Genomic DNA, 27,750 nt, shown 5'->3' with positions numbered 1-27,750 from the left:
CGTGCGTGTCACGCATCTGATGGATTTCAAGTGTTTATTCTGCAGCCTGCTGTGGAGGAAATAGACGACTACTGACACCTACTGGCGACAGAGAGAAGTCGAGCTGGAAGGAAGCAGGTTGCTAACTGCTAGTTGCTAACTCAACACAACACAAAGTTTTGAATAATGACCTTAATTTTAATATTTTATAAAAAGTAATAAATGATCCCTTCATTAATTTTATTAATGTAAAGCGATTTATTTCATTTTTTTTGTCATTGTGAAACAATAACATGTAGCATGGTTAGCGTGGTCGCCGCATTTCATAAGTTCATTATTTCATATTTTTTGTTTTGTATTGGTCATGTTTGTTTATTGATGTGTGGTTTCCAGGTGACGAACCAGCATTTTAATTTACACTTGAAACAATCAATTATCCTTGAAGGAGATTTGTCCCTGACTCTTGAGACCTAACAATAGTAATATCACGGTTCGCTCATGAAAATATGAGAAGTCGAGAGAGTGAAACAAATCACCAAACACGACGCATAAAAAGTGAAAAAAAATCAACATTTAAAAGGCATTTAATCTTCAGTTCATCTTCAAATCATACAAAAGGAGTGAAAAAGGTTCCACAAGAGGGCGACAGAGTTGTTTCAGGAATTTAATCTTGAGAACTCTAGTAATGAAAGAAGATACACCAGAATAAATATAACAATATTTCACCTTTCTGTTGCCATGACGACTAGATACAAGATTAATTGAGCTGATTATAGTGTCAGGGGAGTAAGGCCGAAGGGAGAACCGGGTGGAGAGAGTGAAGTTAAACATGGCCGCCGCTGCCGCTAGCTCCCCAGTGTGGTTATTAAAGCACTACAGTCTACGCGTGTGCGTCGCCTCTAAAAGCAGCAGTGCGCGACGTCGACACGGAGAAGAAGAAGCCCCGCCTCCTCCGAGCGTCCGCCAGAGGAAAGAAATAAATTAAAAAATAGGAAAAATAGTGTTTTGGGTGGAACCAAGCTAGGTTCCTCTAAAAGATCATACACACAAGTTTGATGCAACTCATTATCATTAATGTTGTTGTTACGATTTTTTTTTTGTTTTGTTTTTGTTTTGTAGAAAAACGTCATCAAGCGCACTTCCTGTCGCCCCATCCTGTGATTGGCCAGTTCAGTCGTCATCGTCGTCCACCACCGGGTCCGTGTCCCAGCACGTGATGTCAATCTCTGAACGCACAAACAAACAAACAAACAACACAATGTTTATCTGGTAGAGCCAGCAGTGGGCTGCAGTGTGTGTTTACTTGGCTGGTCTGTCATGTACACGCTGCATGTGTTGCTCTGGATTGTTGATGTTATGTTCATAAGGGGGCGCTCACCTGGAGGCTTGTTGTAGAAGACAGGTGCAGGTTTGGCTGAGCATTCGTCTGACTGGCCAAAGTCGTCTTCCTGGGATTGGCTGAAGTAGCCCTCGCTGGCCTGCAGCACATGCGCCGTCACAATAGCGTCCAGGAAGGGAACAAAAGTCAGACAACTCTGGACGACATCATCACCTGAGTTCCCTCCTTCAGCAGCGAGTCTCCGTTGGTCATCAGCTCCGGCCCGTCTCCGGACGCGTGCTCGAGGGCGTGCTGGTAGCTGAGGGTCATCTGGTCCGGGCCGGTCACATCCACCAGGCTGGTGGGGTCGTCCTCGGGTCCAGCCCCCGAGCAAAACGTGCCGTCCATCATGTCATCAAAGCTCAGCAGCGGCTGAGGACGGGTGGCGGTGACGGTGCCGGCGGGCGGGATCTGGTCATCCATCACGTCGCCCATCAGGTCCACCAGGTCCGACGTCTGGGGCGTCTTGGTGGTGAGAGGAACCGGGTCGCTGTCCCAGAGGTCCACCAGGCTGTCCGACCCCGAGTTCCACGCCGTGAACCCTGAGGAGTCTCGGGTCTGAGGGGCGACACTCTGGACCGGCTTGCTGGTCGTGGACTCCTGGACTGGAGGCTTCTGATCCACCTTGGGCACCGATCCTGACCAGAACCCACCAATCCATCAACCCCAAAACGTGCTCAAGACTCCTGCCGAGGACCGAGGTACTCACCCCACTCGTCCTCCTCCCTGCTCAAGTCCTCTTTGATGGTGGTGGTGACGATTTTTGGAATGGGTGAGACGGCGGCCACGCTCCTCTCCGCGCTCCCTTCATCATCAGCGTCACCTGCAGGCAGAGAAGCACGGCCATGAAATATTTTCCTCCGTCAACAGAGGAGGTGAAAGTCTGGTGCTGCTGACAATAGTTCTCAGAGTCAGTCTGCTATTCAAGGCAGACAGCACGAGGTGCTAATGGCTGCGGTGGAAAGCTTGGTGACTTCAAATCAGAGGTGTGATGTCACGGCAGCCTGCCACATCCGTGACTTCAGGAGGAACCCTTGGACTCATGCAGCGACGACACGTGCAGCACACCAGTCACCACAACATGGAGACAGAACCGACGCCACAGACGAAGCACGTACGGCTCCGCGGAGCGAGACACTCACGCGTCGCAGCAGGAGGGGTGGCGAGGTCATGTGATCCAGGAGGCAGGAAGAGGAAGGAGACGGTTAGTCTGGACCGACACTCAGGTGCGAACGGACAGTGAACATCGACGGAGAACTGGACGACACAGACACGGCGACAGACGGATCCATCATCCACCGACCGGCGAGTTTCTCTAATGTGGCCTGCATCTGTTTTTGTCGATACATCTCATGACAGGACGTGGCACTCACACTCTCAACAGGAAGTGATGAGTCATGTGGTTCAAAATGGAGAAGAAGAGGATGGGAGTGACTTCTGACTGAACCTAACCATGTGAAGGAGGGGTTCAGGACGTGGGGCGGCAGTGATCCCCCCCCCATCAGGACCAGCATCAGCGATGGCCCTGAGGCTGGTGGTCATAATGTCATGGCGGATCGATCCTGCTCCTGGTTCTGTACCTACCGGGTGCAGCAGCGCTTATCGTCCGTGTGTGTGGCGGCGTGCGGAGGGGCGACACCCCGCGGGGTGGGGGGGCAGAACTGGGGGTGTGCTGCTGCTTCAAGAACGGGCTGTCCAGTCGGCCTGGTCGTCACGGCGACACGCACGCACACACACATATCGTAAGGACGCAACAGGACAGGACGAGAAAGGAAGAAGAGGAGGAGGAGGAGGAGAAACCCGTGAGGTGGAGGAGAGGATGTGATGTTGAAGAAGGAATGAGAGAAGAGAGACAGAAGAAGAGAAGTTACTGAAAACACTGAGGACAAAAATCGAATATCAAGTTTGTGTTTCCGGCTCAGAACCGGGCCGCTGCGGTTGCTCTATTGACGCGGAACGAAATTGTCTAAGATATGAAGGAAAAAAAAGAGTCCGAAGACGACCACCAAACGATGAGGAAAAAAAATGAATAAAAAAGAATAAATGTTACATTTGAATGCTACGTGGACAAAGAAAATAAAAGTTGCACAGAAACATTAAAGGAACTGGACGATTCAACGAGTCACGTGGTCTACAGGCGATGGTTCTCACCGCTGCGGTGGACGGACACGGGCGAGGTGTCCACGCTGATGGTCATCGCTCGCTCCTTCTGCTTGAAGAAGTCTCGCGGGTTCCCTGACCGCTGCGCGATGATGGCCTTCGCCTCCTGCATCACAACATCAAAGACATAAATACAGCTCCCTCTCCCACCCTTCATACACAGATCCCATGTTTCAGTCCGTAACTCCTCGCTCACCTCCACCTCAGACTCCTTTGTGTCCTGGTTCAGGTCCTCCACACTCTGCTCTGTCGCCTGCATGGTCAACACAACAAGAGTTGTCATCACAAGTCCGTATATTTTGTCATAGATTCACATGACAAATCCACAAACGTCACACTTACTAGAGGGGTCTGACTCTGCAACCGCTCTTTGGCCTCCTCCTCCTCCTGGATTTGCTTCCTGCTTGTACGCACAAACACACGCACAAAATACTTTTCTTCGTGCCGTCACTACAATACAACAACGACACAAGTGAAGTCACGTGGTTTTCTCATTCACTAAAATCACTTCAATTCTACAGAACAAACTCTAGATGGCGCCATTATCAAGTGTCCGGCCTGGCACCAGCTAAAAATGTCAAACCTGGGCCAGAGTCATACATATTTTGGTGACTATAAATGTTTATGTAGTTTAAGTTTCGTTGGCAAATGCAAAGGTAACAGTCCGTATCCCAAAACTGCATGGCACGACGTCATCATCCGGACACATTCTGCACCGCCAGGGCCACTGACAAAGTTAGATTGAAGCACTTGCTGTCTCCTCACCTGTGCTCCTCGATCTGCTTCTCCCTCTCGCGGTACCTCTTCTCCCGGTTCTCCTGCTCCTGCCTCTCCAGCTCCATCCTCTCCTGCTCAAAACGCTGCCGCTCCTCCGCCACCTTCCTCCTCTCCTCTTCCTTCCTCAGCTCCTCCTCTCGCTGGAAACAACGACAAGGTCAGCTACGAACAAACGACACCCACAGGTCGCTCCCACCGACCTTGGCCTGCTCCCAAAACTCTTCTCGGTTGATCTTCTTCATCTCCACTTCAGCGTTGGTTTTCTCGTAGACGGTTCCCTGAGTGGAGGCAGGTGAAGCAGTGAGAGGAAGAAACAGCGACAGCATCACGGGCAAGAGAGAAACTATCGCTCCTACCACGTCCCCGTGCTCCTCCTCTCTGGTCCTCAGGCGACCCATGACCGGACTGGCCACTGCAGCGGTGCCGTTGGTCAGTCGCTGACCGATGGCCGACGGGTCGATGTCGTCCAGACTGCTGGCGTTGATGATGACCTCCACACCCTGCAGAGACCACCCAACGCTGAGCCGTCTCATTTTCAAATCCAACACTTAAACATCATGGCACAGACGTGTGTGTGTGTGTGTATATAGATAGAACATGTGTGGGTTCAAAAAGACCAATTGAGATAATGGTGGTGACAAAGCTGAAGTTGTGTGGGAGAGAAAAGTGCTACTTATTACAGTCACACAAACAGACACACCAAGAGTCTGAAGGTGGAATAACCCTCCACAACACGCTGCCTCAGTCGTGCTGCAGCTCTGTCGCCGACGTCATGTTGGTTCATGCAAAAGCCAGATCTTCACAAGTGTTTTCAACGACTGCTCTGGTCCAGCTCCTCACAACTAAACACACAGAGAAGCTTTCTTCTCTCTGTTTTTCATCAGGCTTCCAAAAATAGTCCTGACTCAGGTGTGGGAGTGTGAATGATGTTCTGGGTCACATGACAAGAGATCTCAGCACAGAGAGAACGCTGGGATAGGAGACTTGCACAGACAAATGCATGTATCTCTATCCTTGTGGGGACCTAAAAGTGACCCCCTAAAGCTCACCATCCAAAGCATGTGACACATTTAAATGGACCATTTATTATTCTGACACATTCATCCTGAAAATGTGGCGTGGACCAGCTAAAATGTCCCCACAAAGAAAACTGTCCTCACAAGTAGGCGTGGCACCAAAAAATAGTTCCCACAAGGATAGCTAGACAAGCACGCTCACACTCTTTTGATCTTCCCCCACTGGCAGCTTCAGCGTCCAGAGACCACAGAAATGAAGATGTGAAGCCCAAAACAAATCAATACGCTCAAACAAATCTGTTACCAACATCACCTTCAAAAATGTGCTCCAAGATTAAGCCCTGGAATTGTGAACTAAAGACCACTGATGCAGGGAAAAAAGGGAATAACTAAAATGTCAGCTGTGTCACCCTCATATTTCGTATTCTACTGTTTAAAATACACAGTAACAGTAGCCACTCTCCTAGGAGAGGAACTCAGGAGTAAAGTGACTAGTGCAATCCAGAAGAGGGTCTGAATGTTGTTGCTGTCAAACAAACCTGGAAGAAGTCGGCGATGGTCGCCACGTGACTCGCACACGCACACTTCCTGGCATCTGCTACGTCGTCTCCGACCTGAGAGGAGACCAAAATAGACTTTTTCAGATTGAAGAAGAGTCAGGAAATGAGTCTGCTGCTTGGATTTCGGACAGGTGAGGCGGAATCCTTGTTCTGTCACTGTGACCCGAGCACCGAGTGAATCCTCCAGACCTGAGCGGCTCCAAGTGTTGACCAGGTTAAACTTCCACCACATACCTCATGCTCCACAATAAAAGTCCTACTGATACTACAGTCTTATTCTGAAATACAGAAACGGGAAGTGACTGGCTTCGCTATAGGATTTTAGCATGATGCTAAAACTTTCTATTCTTACATGTATTAGAGCTAACTATGCAGTGAAAGGATGACTCAGACACTAGAGTTGCATTCATACCTGAACCATCTCCAACTCTTGGCCTCTGAATCTCTAAATAAGACCGTGTTGTTGTCATGACTCATTTTTGATGTCGGAGTTTTTCAAACCTTCACATGACATCACCCTGATTTATGACCTACTGACCTACATCCTGACCCCTCCTCCCCCCCAGATTGCCTCCCCCTCATCACCTCCCCCCACCTCTCCCACAGCGACTCACCCAGTTGATGAGGATGTATCGTGGCAGAGTAGCGGTCGGTTCCTTCAGGCTGCAGAAGCCGTACATCACCCGAGTGTTATCAAAGGTCAGCGTGATCTCTGCCAGTCCGCCTCCTGCGACCACACACATTTTTAGAACAGACTGTCCGCTGGTGCGGACGAGAAGTCCAAACATGATGTTGAGTGAAAGTTTGATCGGCACATTGAACGCCTCAGTATTCATCTGCGCTCCAGCAGCTCCTAAAACACGTCTCCATCTCAGTTCTGGGTCTTCACTTTCCCAGGAAACATTGGTGAAACTGAGGCTTAGTTGAATTAGAGAAGCGGACACGCAGGGTTGAAGCGCTCCATACTTCTCATACTTCACGCTGCAGCGTTGGTGATTGCATTAGACTTGCAGAGCAAATCATTGTTCCACCAGAGCGAAATCACACCACTCATCCAGAAGTTCTTAGGAGAGTTTTCTGGGTGAAAGTTCTCACAACTTCAGGAGCAGATCGGAGGGTGATTGTTGGTGACATCACTGAGCACAGAGGTCGAGCCACTTGTGCTTCGACTGAGTCGATAACCGAGAAACACAGATACAAATTTTGAAAAGAAAAATAAACTGAACAGACATTGTAAAATGGCGGAAATTGTTAGTATTATTCCAAGTGTGTATGTGTGTGAGTGTCTACTTGTGTGTAGCCACATTAAACTGCACCACAGCGCTTCATTTGCAGCAGTAATAACAGCTCTATCCAGGTTCAGCTACAGCAAAGCGTGAAGCAGCAGCTGAGAGACGAAATGATCCACTCACCTCCTGATGACGACAGCGTCAAGTCATTGGTGTCATCCTCGTACGTGTAGACGGCCCTGCGGACGAGAGGCACTCCGTCACTACAGTTTTTAATCCTTCGCATCGCGACTCGTCCAAGAAAGACACTTCACTTTTTTATGACATTCCAACACATTACGACAGTCTTCCTCCAGGGGAGTCTCAGTGTAGAGCCACTGCTACTACAATAAAGTCGATGTGAAGTGCTCAGGTGGGAGGAGGCCCCGGAGCAGACCCAGCAGTTCGGACCATTGAGGAGGCTGTATTTACGTGAATTATGTGTGAACCAGGAGAAATAATCTGGATCATGGATTAGAGACTTTCCACTTCCGAAGAACGTACAGGTACCGTGGGTCTCTCTCAACAACAGAAACACTTCGATATTCCCACCAGGCGACTCATCCTGACACCTCCAGGTCAGATTATAATGACAGGGATTACCGTTGGGATTAAATCTGACCTTCATGTTTGACCCAGCCTGGGAACCAATATGAAGCAGACTGTGCGCTGGTTGTGGGGAGACTCAGTCGTGTCAATATTCAAGTGTGATATTTGAATAAACGTCAGGGCGGATTATTTAATGCTGCCAGCTCTAGGTTCAAAAATTACCGTCTTAATCTGTGAGGAGTGACGTCGGGAGATTATCGCCGCAGCGCAGCGTGTGGACTATGAATATTAAAGAGTGAAGGTGACAGACATTCACTCTCTTTCCAGAAACGTGAGGAAGTATCTCACTGCATGTACAAAACAAAGTGAAGCACCTGCAGTAGCCCCTAGGTGGCGATCAAGTCTTTACCAAAGTTTATGAGTCAACTACTCTTCAAGCCCGACGGTTCGATCGTGTGGACGCTGCTGTGCCACAGCGCCCTCTGGTGGACTCTAACGTACCCACATATATAAAACCATAGAGAAACACAATCATGACTCATGGGCTGATCATGAATCTGACTCAATACATAATGTAAAACATCCAGTCCAGACACAAACACAAAGATGATTCAGTTTTACTGAGAGACTTGCAACAAATGAGGGTGGACATAATCATAAAAGAGAGGAAGTTAAATACAGTGACGGAGGGGAGGAAGATGAGGGCGGAGGAGGAGGAAGCGGGGGGTCTTATGACTATAAATAATTCTCTTTATATCAGACAGCTGTTTATTATTCATACAAAGTCCTGCTGACCTAGAAACTGCTCGTGTGTGCAGTACAACATGTGAGTGTAGCGGAGGAGAGCAGGAGGAAGTGAGACCGAGGAAGAGAGGGGCATGAGTGATGAAGAAAGAGAGGAGGAATGAGGAGGAGGTGAAAGTCAGAAAATACTTGATAAATACAAATATATATATATATAAAATCAAAATAATTATTGCAAAAAATATTATTAAAAATATTGTTATTCTGAGTACATCTGAGGTCAAAGGTCAAATGGCAAGGTCTTATAATAAGTCAGTTCTGAAGACAATTTGGATGTTTTTCGTCATATTTCAGGAAATTTGAAAAAGAAACATAAATGAAACATACTTAAATAATTGGAGAACGAATAAAACATGTATGTGAAGAGATGAGCTGGTACAAGACAAACGTTAACTTAATGTAGGAGCTATTTTCAGAACAAAAAAGTCAAAATGAAAACAGAAGTTCAGTGAAAGCCTTTGAAGTTGAAAGATATTTTTATGTTATAAAAAGCAAAAGGGCAACATTGAAAAGTATTCTCTGTGGAATTGTGAGGAGCAACACACACACACACACACACACAGCTGTTTACTGAGCGCAACTGAAACTGTGTGCCCTTCAGCTCTCCTCTCTCCTCTCTCCTCACTCCGTCGCTCCCCTCAGGTTAAACGCTGCAGTTGCTCAAGCAACGATGGGGGGATGCTGCCCGGTTACCATAGCAACCATCCCCATGGGGAGACTTGTCTGGGCAAACCTTTTATTTCTCAGTAAACCTGATGAAGCTTCACACACAGAGACGAAAAAGAATAAAGAGGCCGCGGGGCGCGACCAGTCCAGAGAGGAATGGATGGACGGAAGGAGTGGAGGGATGAAGGGGGGAACGTGTCCTTTTACACACTTCCACGAACAAAGATGTTGTAAACAGGAAGTAGTCACTTTACACTTCCTCTTTTGCATGCTGCACCACAGAATGGTGAGTCAGCAAAAACGATCACAAAAAATGGAGCCAGGCATCTGAGTCGGTAAAACAATTATGAATCTTTAAGGAAAGCACTTTATATGCTTTAATAATTTCATGCGTTTTAAAATATTGGCTAAGGTCAGTAGGGGGCGCACTCTTCAAACAACAATGTCGTTCTAATAAAGCAGAGAAAGGTTTAATAATTTAATACACAGGCTCATTCTCAGCTGTTTAAGGTCATAATATATTTAAGAATATCACATTTCTGTGCGTGTGTGTGCTGTGTACACTGCTCTTTCATGAGAGGGCTGAATCTCAGCTTCCATCTTTGACGGCCAGTGATGTTGTCAGTTACCACGGCAACCTAATAAACGGCTTAATGGGTCGCTAAAGTGATATTAGAGAGCAACGATTTTCTGCTGACTCAGGCCCTCAGCTCGTCGGCGAGTCCTGACTCGAAGCTTTCTGCTGCACGCAGGTAAAAATAGGAACGAGTCGAGCCAGCAGAGACTCGATTAGAGACGACCAGTGACACGGACAGGAGAGAGTCACGGATCACATGCAGAGCCCCAAACTCTGAGACTCAAACCAGCCAATCTGAGAGCAAAATAATCTTGGCCAAAAGCAAGTGACACCTGAAGGCAACACCAGCAGTTCACAGACGTATTTCACAAGCACCTAAAAAAAGTTCCTGCACAGTTCTTCAGGTAACTATGGGAAAGAGAGAGCGGAGCAGAGCAGAGAGCTGAGGAGGAGACGACTGGTTTTCCTGCGGTCGACTGATTTATGAGGATGTGAGCTGACTTCAGCGGTGAGGAACGCTGGATGTGGAGCGGCAGGAGGAGTTAGAGAGCCGAAGTTCAGAGACGCAGAAGACGAGCTTCTGCTCAGAGGGTTCATTAAGTCCAAAGACGACACTCTAGTGAGGAGCCGAAAATTAAGTTGCCTTCAGTTCCGTTTTCATTTCCATTCTAAGATTGTTTGGATGACCGCAAATATTTGTTCACTCTCAGTGCACGATTGTCGTTTTTGCACTGAACTTCGACAGCCACACACGACCTGAGCACACCTGAGTGATGTCCACACACTCCTGACATCGCTGTCACAGACCACATGACCCTCCTCTGTGGAAGAAAGTCATTTCCCTGTCACTTCCTGTCGCTCCAACTCAGTAGGCAACGTCGTGGCCAGACATGAACGAGCTCAGACTTCACCTCCTCATTGTCCTGTGAACAAATGAATGCTGAAACCAGATGTTGAGTTCCAGTCCGGCCCAAAGTGCTGAGGAGGAATTTCCATCGAGAGTTTGGTGAACACACCAGCAGCTGCGGTCGGCAGCGGGAGCGCGACTCGCATTTCCTCACAAAAAGTAGGATACAAGACGAATCACTCTGGCGCAGGAACATCTTCATCAATTTGTGTCGGGGTGACTGTTGGCGGGAAAGTGGAGCAGCGAGCTGCGTGGAAAGGAACACGGCTCACTTCCTTAATTAGCAGGATTCATCCCGAAGGCGTCAACAACAGTTCTGAGGAACGGTCTCGCGGGGGACATAAGTTTTGGAGGGCTGATGGGCGTGGAGAGGAACAGAACATCCCGGTTCTCCACGGAGGTGACACAGAATCCCTCCATCTTCCATCAGAAATATTTTCTCCAGCCTGCCCCGGGCCCCCAGGAGACACCCTGACCGCCTCCACCGGCTTCTACTCTGTGACCCAAGGTGCGAGGAGAACTCCAGAGACCTTTGCACACTGAAACCTGATAGTCTCCATGGAGGGTCAGGGTCAGAGTCATGCGGTGACCAGCAGGTGGAGACTGATCGACTGAGGCCAGGAAATGTGTCTGGACAAACAAGTTGTGTGATAACTGAGTTTTGGTCTTCGTGGTGTGAAAGTATCTGGAATAAAAGAACCTCTTTCCTCAAACTCGAAGCCCCATGACTCACTTCCCTCCACCCAGCGTTGGGTGTTTATCTGGCGTTGCTTTTCGGTCATAAGAAATGAGAATCAGCAGGAATCTCTGGAATGTCAGGAACAATGTGGGAGCGTCAGAGAAACACAGAGGATCCAGTTCCAGACTCGTGTCGTCACCTCTGCATGGCTCCTCGTGAGGTACGACGAGCCTCAGAACCCACTCAAGACAGGAAAGTAGTGGCAGGAAGAGAAACATGTGGAAACTGGGAAGGATTGTTCTCAGGGCCTATCGGCGCCTAAACACCAAACATCACTCCTCAGCATCTTAAACAGAGCAGCAGTACGCCGACAAAAGAGACCGAACCGGAGCTACAAGATGTTGAAAGATTCACCCCAAAACTGAAGCCAGCCTTAAACACACCAATATTCTCCTATACTGCCTCGCCGAAACATTATGACCAGCTGATCACTCAACTTCTAATGTTGCAGCAGAAGTTTTGGACTGCAGCAGTGAGAGGGTGGACGGACACTGGACCGGGGCGTTGCTTGCTACGAGTTTAAGGCCTTTAAATTCTTTATGTTTAAGCTCCAAGCATCTGATGCTTTTGATGGTGGTGGAGTCTGAATTCACTCATTCACCGCCACGTGGAGTTGAAACAGAGACGCGTCTGTGTTGTTGTGAAGCTTTGATTAGGAAAGAAAACACACACACACACACACCCTTTGACCCTCCGGAGAGACGGCAGCTCGGACTTTGATGCCACCTCTCCCTACAACTCTCCACACTCCAGCTTCCTGTCAAACCCCCCACCCACTGCCTGTAATTTCCTGGACGCACAAAGACGTGCCTGAGCATCACACACACACACTCTCACACACACACAGTGAAGTAGGTCAGGTGGCATGTGGCTGAACAAAAGAGCAGCGATGTAAATGAAATGCGAATGAACACAGCAAACGCCGATGTTCTGAAGTCACACTAATGGGTTCGCCGACGGAATTGGTCCGATCGCTTTCCCACGAAGAGATAAGAGGAAATAGCTTTCCAGTAACCGTGAGAGAAAGTAGCGTGTTGTGATTCTGTGAAAGGGGGCGGAGCTTGTCGGGCACCAGTCTAAAAAAACCTCCACGGCTGGATGTGACCATGGAGCTTCATGACAGTCCAGAGAAGTGAACTTCAAACTCACGGCAGAACTGAGACAGACGGAGTGGACGAACCTCCAGCGGAGCCGGTTAATTGGACGCCCGTCGACATGAGAGGCGGCCACGCTGCCACGTCTCCGGACATGTTCATTAAGACTCAGCTGCGTCACTCCAGTACGACAAGAGACGGTCAGATCTGATCCCACAGCCGAGGGGGAGTCGCCGTGTCGGACTCAAGAGGCTCACCACAAACATACTGAAGGAGTTGAAACCTAGATCCACAGATGTATCAACCACAGACACACTGCTTCACATCACACTGTGCAGTCCAAGTTCAGAGGCTGAAAAGTGCCTCGCTGCTCTTAAAAAAAGCATCTGACTTCATGGTAACTAGAATACACAAGTCCTACTTTTTTCCAACCTGAACTGTCTCCACTAAAGATCCCGATTGGTGCCAGTGTTTACACGTTACAGTGGTGGGTTTCGCCAGGAAGTCGGTGATGGTGCTGTGACTCGACTTTCGAACTTTCCCGAAATGAACAACGGCAGCCAAAAACAGATTTGTGGTCGTTCCTTTGTGTTTGTGAGCTGAGATCATGTCTGACTTTGTAAATTCCTCTGTCCGTGTGAGTGAGTGAGTGTGTGAGCGAGTGTGTGTGTGTGCTCCCCAGAGCATGACATCACAGCTCTGCCAGTTCAACAAAAGCTCATTAGACCTCCGGAGGTCATGAGTGGGGAGCTAAACCCCTTCGGCTGAATCCACGAACCTCTTGTGTGAATTATGAAATATTAAACACGTTATAAAGGTATGCAGGTATCTCATCGCTCATGTTGAATTTCCCCACTGTAAAAAAAAAGGCCATCTCATCTAATATCATGTATGTCCTCACAGTGGTCACATGACTTCAGCATCGTGCAGTCGTCGGTTTTCACAGAGATACAGTTCAAGTTCCATTAGTTACCACTACCATCTGGCCTAAATCATCAGTGCAGACTGGCTACAAGTCTGCCCCTAGTGGGTGGAATATAGTACTACTGCAGACTGATCGGATTTGCCATGACTCAAACACAGATAGAGGAGTGGATTTAAACACTGAAACGGGCAGACAAAGCTGAAACACGAGGATGGAAACCATGAAAAACTTACCAATAATAACAATAATACCAGTGTCATGGTGACATTGTGAGGGCTCACAGGATAAATTCACATACAAGGAACCATGAGAGTTATGAGCAGTCCATGAAGAGAATGAAAAATGTGAATAGTTTTTGTTCGGAACAATTGGTCAAATAATGTTTGAAAGAGCGACAAGGTTCACACAGCGCTGTGATCAGAACGCTCTCAAAGAAACACACTTGATTTTTTTGTTGTTGCCTTCAAGTGGGTGCTTCACGCTCACAACGAACAGCTACACGTGGACGAGAGAAGTCAACAAGGTCACCTCGGTGGTTTCGCTCTCGCCGACGGCGTTCAAGTCCAACAATGACGACGCTAACTGAGTTAAAAGAGTGGATCGATAGCCTGCACTCAGCCGGAGGGGAGAGGGTGCAGGGCGGGGAGGGGGGGGGCAAAGGTTGGCAGTGAAACTCCACCGACCAAATAAATATATACATAAATAAACAGCGACTCAGCAGGAGTGAGATCTAATATTTCAGATCAAATAAAACCTAATTAATTGGTCCAAAAATTAATAGTCTAGAAAATGTATTAATCTGAAGTCATTTATTAATACAAAGGCTGTTTCTATTAATAATATATAAAAATTTTACCTATATGAGTAAAAATCAAAAATAATAAAAATAAAAATAAAAATAAAAATAAAAATAAAAATAAAAATAAAAATAAAAATAAAAATAAATCCGGACACACATCAGTAGTGGTCACGAACAACACGAAGAGGCCACGAATGTGTCGTCATGGTCACCACTAAAAGAGACAATTACGCATCTGTTTGAAGGAGGAGCTCAGTCGATGGTGCAGCTGTGGACCATGGACTTCAGCTGCTAAAGGAGGTGTGAAGCTGTAGAACCAACCGAAGACTGAATGAAGAAGGAGCCATAAATGGACTTCATTTTGAGCCTGATGGCAATGTGCAATTCTTGGGTGTCACTTGCGATTCTGAGATGGAACGTTGAATCTCAGTGAGACAACGTATCTCCAGCATAAATGAATAAATCATTCTGGACCGTCGTCTAGCTTCGCTCAAAGTTCCAGAGGAACAAGGACAGGAAAACCCTGTCGGGTCCCAGAGCTTTCAGAAAAGTGTGCCGAAACGTTTTCAGCTGGAGACAGACGACGCCGGGCCTGCTGGGACCCGGCGCAGAAGAACCCGGTTGCTCCTGCCTCACAGCGTCTCAGTGACCGAACCAGAGCGAGATTGTAGATTAGAGTCGTCTGACGCTGCCAGATCTCCACATGAGCTCCCAGCAGGAGGTTTCCCTGCAGACAGATGGCCACGTTCTGCTGCTTCAACCGGACACTGATCTGTTTGTTTTTGTCGAGGACGAGGAAGGACAACAGCAGCCGCAGAGCCGTCCAGAGCCGGTCCTGAGGAGAACCCGCTCGCTCCATCAAAAACAATGACATCAGTGATCTGGCGGAGGCGGGCGCTGAAGCGCTCCCCGGGTCGCGACCTCAGCCTCTTATTTATTTTTCATTGAGCCTGAAAGGGTTTTGTATATTTAAAGAGAGCGGTTTTATAACAATGATTCACTTCATTATCGCGTCTCTACCCAACTAGTGAGGTGTGCAGAAGTTTGGAAAGGTCCTGACTCTGAATCTACACTCCAACTCTGATCGAGTCGCACAGATGAACGTCTGCAGGACGAAAGTGAGTCCCTGTGACTCCTCTGCTGCGAGAGCTCACTTCACAACACTCATCTAATGGTATGAAAACACTCTTTGAATGTGAGTCTTTAAATCAGCTGCAGAATAAACCGACGGACAACATGAGAAGCTAAAACGGGCCTAAGTGTCGTCGTCTCTCAAACATGAGAGTTTAACGGTCGGAAAAGGACAGTGTCACGAGTCACATAAAACGGTCAGACGAGGGTGAGAGTCGTTCCGCAAGAAAGTCTGAGTGCACATTTGTTTAGTCGGGTTTGGGTCCGGTTTGAAAAATGAAAGACAGACTCTTCCTGGGCGATTGTTCTGCGCTCACAACAGGAACTGATCAGCCTGATAGAATCAGAAGCGCAGCCACTCAGGAAGCAGATTCATTGTTGGGATTTGTCGCAGGGCAGAAATCGGAGGCAGATGTTGGCCGGAGGTGAGTCCAGAAATAAACGTTCTTATTACATCCTTATTGCACATCTGCACGGCGCTGTGTCGCCGCTGACAGCTGAAGTGTGAGCCAGCCTCCTGACAACACAACACCCTCCATGAAGTCAGGACAGCTGGTCCGGTTTGAAAAGGGAGACCACAATGTTGCTCCTCACTATCGCTGGTTTTCACTCCTTCATCTGGTCGATCGGCCCGATCAGACTGTTGTGATCTAATTATCATAGTGGGATTAACAAACATGAGATTAAGTAATCTGGACTATCACTGAGGGATTAAGAGCTTCAGGGGTGAAGGCCTTTGACCTCGTGTCGAGTCACATTCTGGTGCACGGCCGGTCCCTGTCCAGTCCAGGTGACTTGGACAAGATGATCACTCTGATGAAGCCGCTCTGCTCTGAGTCTCTGGCAGTTAGGGTTAAGGGTTGGGGTTTGAAAAAATTGAAAATTTTGAGATTAGGGATTTTGATCTCAGGAGAGAGACTAGAATGTAGCACTAGTTTAGAGTCAGGCGTGGAAGTGGCCGTGGCTCAGTCGTAACCTCAGGTCCCGGATCCATTGTCAGGGAATTGACTGGTGTTGTAGTCAAGACCGAGACCAGAGCACAATGAGACCAAATCCAAGACCAAGACTCTGAGGACCACACTAAATACAAACCACTAGTTACTAGCTACTAGTTTGCTCCAATAAAAGCACTTCAGTTTGATTTAGTTTTCTCCTTTCATTTCTGCAACCCAACATCAAGACCTGGATCAGTAGAAGCACAGCTGTGGTTAAGAGAAATTCACTGCTGAGGACATGGTCTTCTTGAGCGACTATCAAGAGATCCACTTGACCACTGCTCCAGTCTGGAACACCGACTGGGATGAGATAAAGGCTGAAGCTGAATCGACAGCAGCAGCAGGTTCAGCTTATGTTTGTTTGCCACTCACCCTCGCCTGTTTGTGTCTGACACACTGGGTCGATTCTCTAGGCAGGTTAGTACTTCTGCTGCTCAGTAGGAGTCAGACAGAAATAGACCAGAGCGTGGCAGCCTCCTGCTGTCTCTCCGCTCACCTGCCTGTCTCACTGTCAAGACCCGAGTCACCCAACTAGAGTCGACTATTGATATTCACTCATACCTCCAAGAGCAACTTCACCCCTCCAAGAGTCCGCTCTCCATCTTGCCTCCGAAAGAAAGTGTCAGCTTCCATCACACTTTCACTTCAAGTTATTTTCATCCTGAATGTCTCCCGCAGCCCCGGTCGCCGCTCCGCCCCACACCATTCACCGCCGACATTCTGCGAGCCTGAGCGTTCAGGTGGGATGACGAAAACCAGCAGCGAGCGAGTGAAGACGAGAGGATGTGTGGGCGAGCGGAGGAGTGGAGGTAAGAGGATTGTGTTTTCACACGGATCTGGAAATATCTTTTGTCATTGAGGGTCTGAAAATAGCGCCTCCGCTCCTCAGCAGCTCCCAAAACATGTGGAGATCGATGGCAGGTTATTTTGGTCGACTGTAATCCGCCACAGTGACTGGCATGAGAGCGGTTCAATTCTGGAGCGTTAATTACACAGCAGGAGAGCCAGAAGTCCAGGTTTGTGCTCTCAGCAGAAATGCCCCTTCATTCCATCTCAATCCAACTTCTATCTTTGACTTTTTATTTTCAGTAATTTTCAGATTTTTACTAACATTATTCTTCACTCTAACCCTTGCAGAAGAAGGGCCCCGCCTCTGTAACCTGAATATGTTTCTCTCTGAACCCTCCCAGATGGTCTCATTGAGTCACAGTCGTGTTTCGGGTTCAAACGTCTCTACGATGAACTGGCGTATGACAGACTCCATATGGTCCAAGGAGGCGGTGTGAAGGTGAGAGCACAAGTTCAGACACCTCAAGCTCCTCTGTCATGGCTACCAGCTCCATCGGGTCAGAGAAACATGGAGAGCTTTAGACACCTGAGCAGTCTGCTTTCTGTCGAAGACCTCAGAACTGAGGTCACTCATCCTCATCGCCGCTCTACCATCTTCATCCCGTCAACATCATCATCACTTTATCTCCATCATCACCGTCCTGCTCATCATCATCACCTCCATCATCTTCATCATCACCATCAAAATCATCATCTTCATCACATTCTTCTTTATCACACTATCATCCTCATCACGGTCATCTTCCTCACAATCCTCATCTTCATCACCATCATCCTCATCACCAAGTCCAGGATTATATCTTCAGGACCATCACCTTCATCCTCATCATCACCATCATCCCTCACTACTGTCAACATCACCAGGTATTTATTAATGACCCTGCACAATAAAAAGAAAATGCTGACTCGTGAATGAAGAAGACGTGGCAGAAGTAAGTCAGCTGCTTGTTTCCAGGGAAAATAAACAGGGGATTTTACCCAGAATGCATCATAACCCGCCCCCACCCCTGCACGAAACACACTGACACACTGATAAACGCTGAATCAGCGAAATACAGGTCGCCTGTCTCCCTCTCTCTCCTTCTTCCCTGACAGTCTATCTCCCTCTCGATGACCTGTCTCTCTCTGGGAGCAGCTGTCTCACAGCCGACAGAGGAGGAGAGACAACATGGCGCTTGCAACGGTACACAGTCAGACGCTGGAGAAGAGAAGAGGTTCAGACAGCAGGAGGTTTTGTGAACGCTCCCTGCTCTCTCACATGCCGAAACCTCTGTGTGGAGAGTTTTGGGAACAGGACTCTTGTCAGTCTCATCAGCAGCTTAGAGATGAAGCTTCGGCCTCCTGCTGAGAACCGGACATGAACGTCCAAATCCTGCTGAGGACACTCGTGCCAGCGCAATCCCGCTCTAATGCTAGCAGGGACTAATGGAGGGGGAGGGGCGGAGGCTGGAGTCAGGGAGCCCAAATCACACACAAAACATCATTGTTCCCACGGACAACATTTAGCAAGCTAGCACCTCCAGGCTAATGGCTACCTTCGAGAAATTAGTGTTTTTGGGTTGTGAGATGCAAAACATCCTGTGACACACACTTTTACCAACACAGGGGTGTGTTTCTGTCGACCACCTGCGGGAGACACTCTGCAAGGTCGATAAATAATCCACCTGCAGTCGCTCAGTTCCTTCTGGTGGAGGAGCTGGAGAGCAGACAACTAGTCGGCCGACTGATGTCGACAGGATGATGTTCTTGCTCAGCAACTAGTGCTCTGTAACAAGGATCTGGGCTCAGCTCCGGGCAGCAGGGAAGAGTCGGAGGACTCAGCTGCGACGAGTTTCCTCTCCAGCACTCTGCTGATTCTCATGTCAACAAGCTGCAGCGACGAGCTGCGACATGAATAAATGAAAATCCTCCTGATGTTCAGAAACATACAATATTCATCCTGGCTGCCAAAAATCGTGATCCTCAACCACAACATGTTTGGTTGGGCTTCAGGAGCTGATGTCGGAGCAGAGACACGCGGATGTTCCTGGATTTGTGTGCGCTTTTATTTTGATGGGATTTAAGTGTTTGGTTTGTGCTTCGCGTGTTCAGCAGATTGTTCCCTCCGCCGTTGACCACATTTCCAAAACAGAGTACCTTTCACGGCTCTACCAGGTCCAGCTTTTTGTTCCAAGTTTTCACATCGCTCAACCTTATTCCATTGTTCTATCGTGTTTAAATGCAACATCAGACCACACACGATCACAAACGGGACTTAAAATGCACTACATAGATCGGCATCATTGAACCAGAGGGGGCGCCATCACGCAATGTTCAACCCTCAGAACTGTAGTGACAACTGTCTAGGTGCAGAAGGGTTTGGGTTTGAGGTCGGCTACATGGTAAACAAGGTGAGCAGAAGCAGGCGCTGAACACAACTCGACAAAGAGAAACGGAATCTTCAGCTCAAGATAAAGACCAACAACTCACCTGAGGAGGTCAGACGACAACCAGGAGACATGGAAGAGAAGGAGGAGAAGAAGAAGACATTAGTCACATCCCAACCACATAAAAAACACGATTCCAATTCAATTCCAAATCTGCACAAGCATCCTTGTTGCTCAGGTAACCTGTAAACTCCCTCAGTGGGCTGCGCTAGACTAATCTGGTCCCTAGCGGACTGTACTAGACGGTCCTGGTCTCTAGTGGACTCTCCAGGACCAGACTCGCCTGTCAGCTCCACTGGCAGCTGCACAAACACAAACTATTCCTGAGTGGCTGACGAAGAATCAAATATTCGGGGCTCAAAGGAACGAGGGCAGAACAGCTCACCAAGACCACAGTGACCCACATCTGCACTGGAACCGTGGACCAGGTCCAGCCAGCAGGAGGCAAACTCATCGCTCAGAGTCAGTTTGCAGCAACAGTCAGCGCTTGTTCTCACAAATGTGTTGGACGTTAGGAGACCAAGTTCATCAGCAGAATCACGTTCCAGTCTTCACCACCAAGCCTCAGAATTCTCCAGAAGGGAGCGGGAGAAGAGGCGAGGGGTTTTTCGGGAAGCTGGAGCGAGCAGCTGTTTCCAGTCGTCTTCTCAGTTGGAGCGTTTAAATGAACCCAAATGTCGTTTTGTGGTTCACAACAACAAACAGAACATGAAACGTTCTCAAACGCTGCTGCAGTAAATCGTCCATTTCTGTTGTGAATGGATGAGAAGGACGTTCGAGATGAAAAACGCTTCATTTGAATTAAATCTACAATTTATTTATAAAGAGTGAGAACAAATACGGATTTGTCTTTCAGTATTCAGGAGGAAAACCTTTTATGAAATTTGAATGTATAAGCATAAAATATATATATTTTTAAAATGCATTTCAGTACTGTGGAAGTATTTTAGAGGATATTAAATATAATCAATAAAATGTGACCAAAATAAAGAAAGCCAATCAACAAAATGAATGAAATGATAAGCTAAATAATGTGTTTTATTTAAAATGTGTTATTTTCAAGCTCTTAAAATAATCAATTTAATTTTAATAATTTAAACATAAATATTAATTTAAATAAAATTCTACTTTTAAAAAATTATATATATATATATATAAAATGAAAACGTTTTTAAAGGTATCAGAAGTAAAAGGCCTATTCAAACAGAAAAAAAATAGATAGTTAAAAAAATTAACAAATAATGGCATTAATAATAATATTTTAATGAATATTTATAGCAAAATTTATATAGAGTAGACCAAATACAAAAATTATTTATGCAATATAGAACTATGTCAATATAGTGGATATACTTGGTATACTTGAAGTTATTACAGATGATAATTACAAACAAAAAAGTTCAATCAAAATATGCGAATAATAATGAATTCAAACTAAATTGAATAGAAGAGAAAGACTGATTTTATTTATGCTGAATGATGACAAAATAAAAAGACAAAAAAAAAAACAGACGAGCATATTTGAAGTTGTGCAAGGATTTGGACACAAAGAGCCACAACTGGCCCAAGGACCGGACTCTTTTCAGCTTCACGTCAGAGAAGAGAGGTAGAGTGAAGAAGGTCTTCAGAGAGTATTTGGGTTTCCCCCTTCAGGCCTGGTGTGTCAGCCGCTCTTCCTACTGTACGTGCGAGCGAGCGAGCCAGCCGCCTCTTCTCTTCGGTGACCCAGATAAAGAATTTAAAATACTATGAAAAGAGCAGAGAAGCTCCTCCTGCTCCCAAACAAATGAAGCCACCAGTTCCTGCCACAACGCTGATGTTGATGGAGACAATCCGGTCGTATTTCTCGCTCCACACGTCCCACACTGAATATAAATCTGCACGCGTCTTTGGTAATACCCCACACTGCCGCCATCATCCCGCCAACATATGATGAGAGCAGACAGAGGGGAGGTGGGGGAGGGAAATCCAGTCAGGGGGATTAGAGAGACATTTTTCCACCTGGAGTTCATTTTTTGGAGCCAGAAAGCCATTCGTGAGCGAGAGATGAACAGGTTGGAGTTCACCGATCAAGTCGTCACCGAGCCTATTTACATCTCAAGAGCCGCCTCTATGAAATGACAGTCACCATCTCCTGTACTGCTTCATGGTGCGATCTCACCCAGCAGGATTCTGGGTTCCTGAGGACGGTGTGGCGTCTCAGGATCCTTGCACCCGCCCAATCTAAAGAAACATAAGAATCCCTCAGCAGCAGCGTGAACCAAAGATCTGTCTGGTCTCCTCGCTGCCCGAGGGGCGGTGTTTGAAGACGGTCCGGTCCAGCTGCTGTACGAGGGAGAATTCCAGAAACACTCTTCTGACTGGCTTTTTGAAATATTACACGCCGCACACTTCCAATCTGAAGTCCTATTTCCTGCCACGCCATGTTGTTTGGTTTGATACCAGCGGAACCACTAGCATGAGATAGTCAGAGATACTTTGGATCATGTTAGAGCGCTGAACACAACCAGGTCAGATCCTTGTGTTGTTTTGTGTCCCCAAAAGACAGATCAGGACCCTAACCTGGCCAGTGTGGATTTCCATTTAGCACCTGGAGGTTAGCAGCTGCTGGACGGCATCGTCAAGCTAGTGGCTACATTCAAAAAACATATGATTTATAACTCAAATGATGATGGGAATTAAGAAGATGTGACTGGGGAATGTCAAGCATTTCCCACCAATGTAGTGATAAGCAGGCTTTTAGCTCAGGGGGGCGTCTGGGCGTCTGCAAAACATGAAAAAATGGATGCCCGATTCTCGACCGTAGCTTGGCCGCCAGATTACCCTGGTATATGGCGGCATATACCACGGCTCGTAATTAATTCCTTCTTCCGTATTTCTGACTCCAGCAGCGCCACCTAGCGGACATCTGGCAAAGAAGTATAGGAAATGTTGAATAATCCAGGGATTACTGCGTGGCAGAATCAGTGTCTGTGAAAGGTCCAGGTAGCCGGGGACAGACAGACCAGAGTCCATCTATATTTCATCACCAGACTCCACAGTGATCAGCTATTTTTACCGCAGAGACGAACAGCTTTGGGCCGTTCCTGCCAGAGAAAGAGCCACTGCGAGTGAAGCATCCAAAAATACGTGGCTCCGTCTGTCACGTCTCAGAATTAAAATCTGACGGCGGGAGAGACGAAGCAGAAACGGAACAGCTGCTGAGCGCGTCTCATGTGACGGGATTGATTCTGATGTAACCCTGTTCCCTGGCCGGTGAAGGTCCACTCTGCTCAGAGGTCGAGTCAGTCCACAGGTCCGGAGCTGCGACGAGGCCCGGGCAAGGGGCAACATTGAACCGCATTGAATTCCAATTGGAATCGAGTCTCGGCTCAGACTGATGTGGAGCCTTCAGGTCAACAGAGGGAAGACGAGAGAAATCCAAGTCACTCACTCACTCACACAACTTTCCTCATCCTATTCTACTTTATTGACTGGCTCGCCACTCCACCATGCTGACTCGACACTTTTGTCTCTGGCTCCACAAGAGACAGCGACTGAAATGAGTGAAAGTTGGCTGACAAGGAAAGGCGTTCTATAGAGGAATAAGAAGATTAGTAACCATCACATGAAGTGAAGGGACAAGGAAGGACAGAGTGGATGAGGAGGACTCATCACAAACCTGAAGACGAAGAAGCCCTCGGCACAATGTTTGATCTCTGCCAGTTAGAAATCATCAGAGGCTTTACAGTTATTTGGTGTCACATGACCCGGCCTGCCCGGGGCACCCCTCGCTTCAGAGGGCTCCGTGTCTCTCTCCACCTGGAGCCCGACACCACAACGGATTGGGTTGAGGGCACGACCCTGAGATGAAGCTCAGACAGACACCAGGTGAAAGACACAATACAATAGTGTCTGACCTTGACCTTCAACTCTGGATCATCGTGAGATTTGACTCATATTTGAGTGGCTCAGATTCACGCGCAGCATTTTTGCCCAAGGACACTGGGATGATGAGGGATTTGAACCTGCAACCCTTGGATTCATTGACGTCTGCCTCATGAAAGAGATCCTGATTTGCTTTACCATCACACGAGTCTGAGCTCGGATCAATAAAGTGAGAAACAGTGACTCGACATTCTGAATTCTGAAATCTGAGCCGCCTGGTGTCGAGTTCCAGGAGGACTGTTGATGCAACATCCACCTCACTGCATGTCTACGGCTGCCCTTCCCATCTGGAAGGTCCAAAGACGTCTAAACCAGGTCACCATTCGGGCTCCGCTGACCTTGTGCGAAGGTCGTTCACCTCCAACTCGTCTGACAAAAATGCAAAATCTGGACAGGTTCATCTGTGAATAATCATCCGGATTTTCCTCCGTCACGCGCTCCTGCTCGAGTCGTGCTGCTGTTCAATGTCAAACATCTCTTCCTCCAAAGACGCGGGAGGCGTACGATTACAGCCTGCAATTATTTCATCCACTGCTCGAGGGCACGTGGGAGGAACGTCGACCGCAAATGTCAGACCGAAGGTGACACGATGTGATCCAATATCAAAGGACAAGGACTGTGGATGATGATTGGACTTCTGTCACCTGACTTCTGACCCCTCCAGCTGTTTGAGGGTACAAATACCAGCGGCCCACCTGAGTCAGGCACAGAGCAGCAGATGTCAGGAGCGGCTCAGGTTCCCAAAGACCTGAACCACACATGCTTCAAACCCCGACAACACAATAGAAATCTGGTGCTCCATTACAATGTTCTCTCGACCAGCGACCGTTGAGCAGTCAATAGCGTCGCACCTCATATCAACACACTCAGACAACTGATCTGTCATATCATGAACCTATATTGATCTCTATCGTTGCCACATACTTCATAATCAGGAGAAATCAATCACAGGGTTTGTCTGTGATGAAGTTGCATTTATGTGGTGATGCTGGCGTCCACCAGGGGGCTCCCTAGTGCAGAGAATGGGTTAGGTTTGTTATTTGGTGTGACGCCACACTCGGTGAGTTGAGGAGCCGCGCTAACTAGCCGACGAGTTGTCCGACATCATTATGAGATTTTACTGAAACTTGAGTCACGTTTTGTTGAGCGAACGCAGGACCCATGACTTTTTAAGTTCAGTGATCAGAACTTCCTGGAGGAACCGGAGAGTCCCGGTCAGCCTCCGTCACGCCACACGAGAGGCTTGTCTTCTTGTTGCACACATGCTGCTCATTATCGCTTGAGCTCAGCTGGTCCCAAAGACCCGGGTCCCAAAGACCCAGGATCACAGAGCTGCTGAAGTGCAACGATCCGGGACGTGAAGTCAAGGAATTGACAGAAGGAAGTGAGCGGGAGAATTGACTTCGCAGGAACTTCTCCAAACTACAGCAGGCAGGCGCTATGGGGAAGAGAAACACCACGAGGGACCGCCATGACCGCTTCCTGCGTCCCTCATCCGCCTCTCTGATTGGCTCATTGCTTCACTGGATGAAACTTCTAGTCATAGCCTTCAGAAATGTACAGGCCTTGGTGAAGAACCTGGGACACACTTTGAGCTTCTAACCCCCACAACAACATAATCTCTTTGGTACTTGTGATGATGTCATCGTGCCACTCTAATGTAAGTGTGTGTGTGTACTTCCCCTCTGGTGGGAGTATCATTACTGGGGCAGATGGAGGGTGTTGGGGGGGTCGCCCCTCTTATTTTGGGGTCAACTGTATTTAGAAGTGTCTGCTTTTGTTCAAATCCAATCAAGTGTGAAGAATGGGGGCAGATCTGAGTCCCGCCTCGCTGATCCACCGGATCAGGAAGCAGAACGCTTCAGATGAAAGCTTTTAAAAGACAGAGGAACAGTTTGTGGCAGGAGTTGTCGACAGGTTTAAATGATGTTGCTTCACAGCATCACCTCATTCATGGTTTCCTGAGTGTCCCGGGGCCTCCTCCCAGCAGAAGATCTGTGAACTACTTCTTTCTGTGAGAGTAGCTCCATGGAGAACATGAGTCTTTTGGCTCAGCTCTTTCTTCACTCTAAACACATGATTACGAAATGTTCTGTTGCCAATAAATTTCCTTTTCTTCTGGAAAACATTTTCGTGGAAATTCTAAAATACTTGTCAGTTTATTTTCATAAACGTCCCATTACTTTATCAAACTATATGAATGTGCAAATCTGGAGATTCCCTCATTAATCTGCCTCTTATTAATCCCTCATTAATCTACAACTTAGATGTCTGAACATACGTTCAGACATCTAAGTTGTAGTTGTCTGATAAAAGCTTAGAACCAGCTGACTGTTAAACACAGCCAACATCTGTGTGCCACTTCCTCATTGCGGGTCTCATCTTACCTTAGATGGAAGTGAAACCCAAAATCTCAGATGGAAAGCAGAAGTGTTTTCAGGGCTGGATGGAGGACAGAATAAGTCCAAACACGATCACACATTAGAGTCGTGTGGAGGGAGGGCCAGCTGCTCCTCTCAGCCTCGAACATTAGCTCCAGAACCAAATAAATAATTTAGTTGCCGCTGGACAAGAACAGACGGGTCGGTCCGGCACCAGTGAGAATTGATTTGTCCATCAAACACCACTGGAAACCAAACAGACGGGAGAACACCAGAGTACTACGGGATGGATTTAAATGATTATTCAAGCTTTAGTTCAGGTGTGAAGCTGAGATGAGGCTGCTAGCTTTGATGGAACAACCTCCACTTTTGACTGGCAGTTGGTCAGTAGCTGCCGAGGATGAAGGTGAATCGGTTATTTCTGAGCTGGACCAATCAGGAGGAGCTAGCAACGAAACATCATCCGAAACTGAAGCGCCCATCAACGTGCGGAAATAAGCTCGATGATGCTAACGTAGCTTTGGTGCTACCGACACAAGAGGGTCACCCAACGTACTGTAGGAGTAGTGGGAGACCATCACGAGTGCGCAATCCAAGATGGCTTCCACTGAACGTAAATGGGAAATAGAAGTTTCAACTCCTCATCCAGTCGGCTTTCTAGTCGCAAACAAAGCACACACTTATCAAGAAGTTGCTGACAGCCAGACAAAACACACGTGAGAATAGCTCTCATGGACGTCACCGTCTCCTCTTCTGACTTTGATAACTGGGTTGCACTGAACTCAGCTGTGACTTCAATCCCACGTCCGAGGTCACTGGACAGTTTGACCTACTGTGATAATAAATTATGGAAATGTTTAAATAAAGCCAGCGCCACCTAGAGTGTGATGGCATCGCTGACTCACTGTCTTCGCTAGTTAGACACATAAATTAAATAAATGAATCCATTTCAAACTGTACATCAGTCAGAAATAAAAGCTGATGTGTCTCTGATCAATAGTTATGTTTGCTATAGAGGTGAGCAGAAAAACTTTGATAAGTCACCTCACTAAAGAAAGACACTCAGTTCCAGAGTCGAACTCCAGGATCAATAGTCCAGCAGATGGATCTTTGCCACCTCTTGCATCAGTGAGGAGAGGCCACAAAGGGTGAGGAAGGACGCCCCCTCTCTGCCCCCCCCTTCCCTCCCCCGCTCACCGGCCTCGCCCCTGTGCCTCCTCCCTCCGCACTGGTTTGGGGATGCAGGGGGCTCATCAGTATCTGGACCAAGTCCTCGCGCGCACACTCTCTCACACACACACGCGTCGTGCGTGGATCCTCGTGTTGCTCAAACCCCACAATTGCTTCCAGCTGGGTGAGAAAGAGGCTAGAACGCAAAACTACGGGGGAAGAATGCAGCGGGACTCGATCCCCATTGACCCAGGAGAGTCCGCACTGCAGCCCGGACCCCGGGCTGATGTTCCTCCACCATCAGAGACACTTTGAGAGCTCCACAAAGAAAGTGAAAAAGACCCCCCCCGCTCCCTAAATAAAATCTGACCGACTCGATTCCCAGGAGCTGGGCATCAAACCGGATGCTGCCGGTGCACTTCTGTCCTGCGCATCTCTGCGCGTCAGCCCGGACAACAGAACCCCCCACACGGAGAGGAGCGAACAGGAGGAGGCGGCCAGGAGGGTCGCGGCACTCACCAGTCGGTGTCCGAGACCTCGTCGATGACGTCCTGGTAGGCGGTCAGCAGGGCCAGCCGGTTCTTGCCGAGATTCACAGCCATGTTCGAGTCCCAGCCTGCATCCAGACCGCTCCTGATGGAGAGAGACGAGGAGTGAGGCGATAGAGGGGAGC

General features: G+C 47.9%; 1 protein-coding gene across 5 annotated transcripts; it reads right to left on the bottom strand.

Moving 5' to 3' along the window:
• Positions 1–225: 225 nt before the first annotated feature.
• dbn1 (drebrin 1) lies at positions 226–27,750 on the bottom strand. Of its 5 annotated transcripts, none has more exons than XM_053846303.1 (15): positions 27,597–27,750; positions 7,283–7,338; positions 6,485–6,597; positions 5,850–5,924; positions 4,651–4,794; positions 4,495–4,572; positions 4,283–4,434; positions 3,860–3,920; positions 3,714–3,770; positions 3,509–3,623; positions 2,942–3,061; positions 2,067–2,180; positions 1,532–1,995; positions 1,358–1,457; positions 226–1,205 (listed from the first exon to the last, which is right to left on the bottom strand). In XM_053846303.1, the coding sequence occupies exons 1-15, from the start codon at positions 27,677–27,679 to the stop codon at positions 1,150–1,152; spliced, it is 1,788 nt and encodes a 595-aa protein (XP_053702278.1). In that variant the 5' UTR covers positions 27,680–27,750; the 3' UTR covers positions 226–1,149. The 5 variants fall into 5 exon arrangements, with proteins under 5 accessions (XP_053702278.1, XP_053702280.1, XP_053702282.1 ...); XM_053846305.1 differs by having other exon boundaries at positions 227–1,205; positions 2,067–2,162; XM_053846304.1 differs by having other exon boundaries at positions 233–1,205; positions 3,860–3,917.

This window comes from Synchiropus splendidus, chromosome 17 (assembly GCF_027744825.2).
Source record: "Synchiropus splendidus isolate RoL2022-P1 chromosome 17, RoL_Sspl_1.0, whole genome shotgun sequence".
In the NCBI taxonomy this organism is placed as follows: Eukaryota; Metazoa; Chordata; class Actinopteri; order Syngnathiformes; family Callionymidae; genus Synchiropus; species Synchiropus splendidus.
Note: the sequence above shows the minus strand (reverse complement) of the source record. Positions and strands in the feature narration are given on the sequence as shown.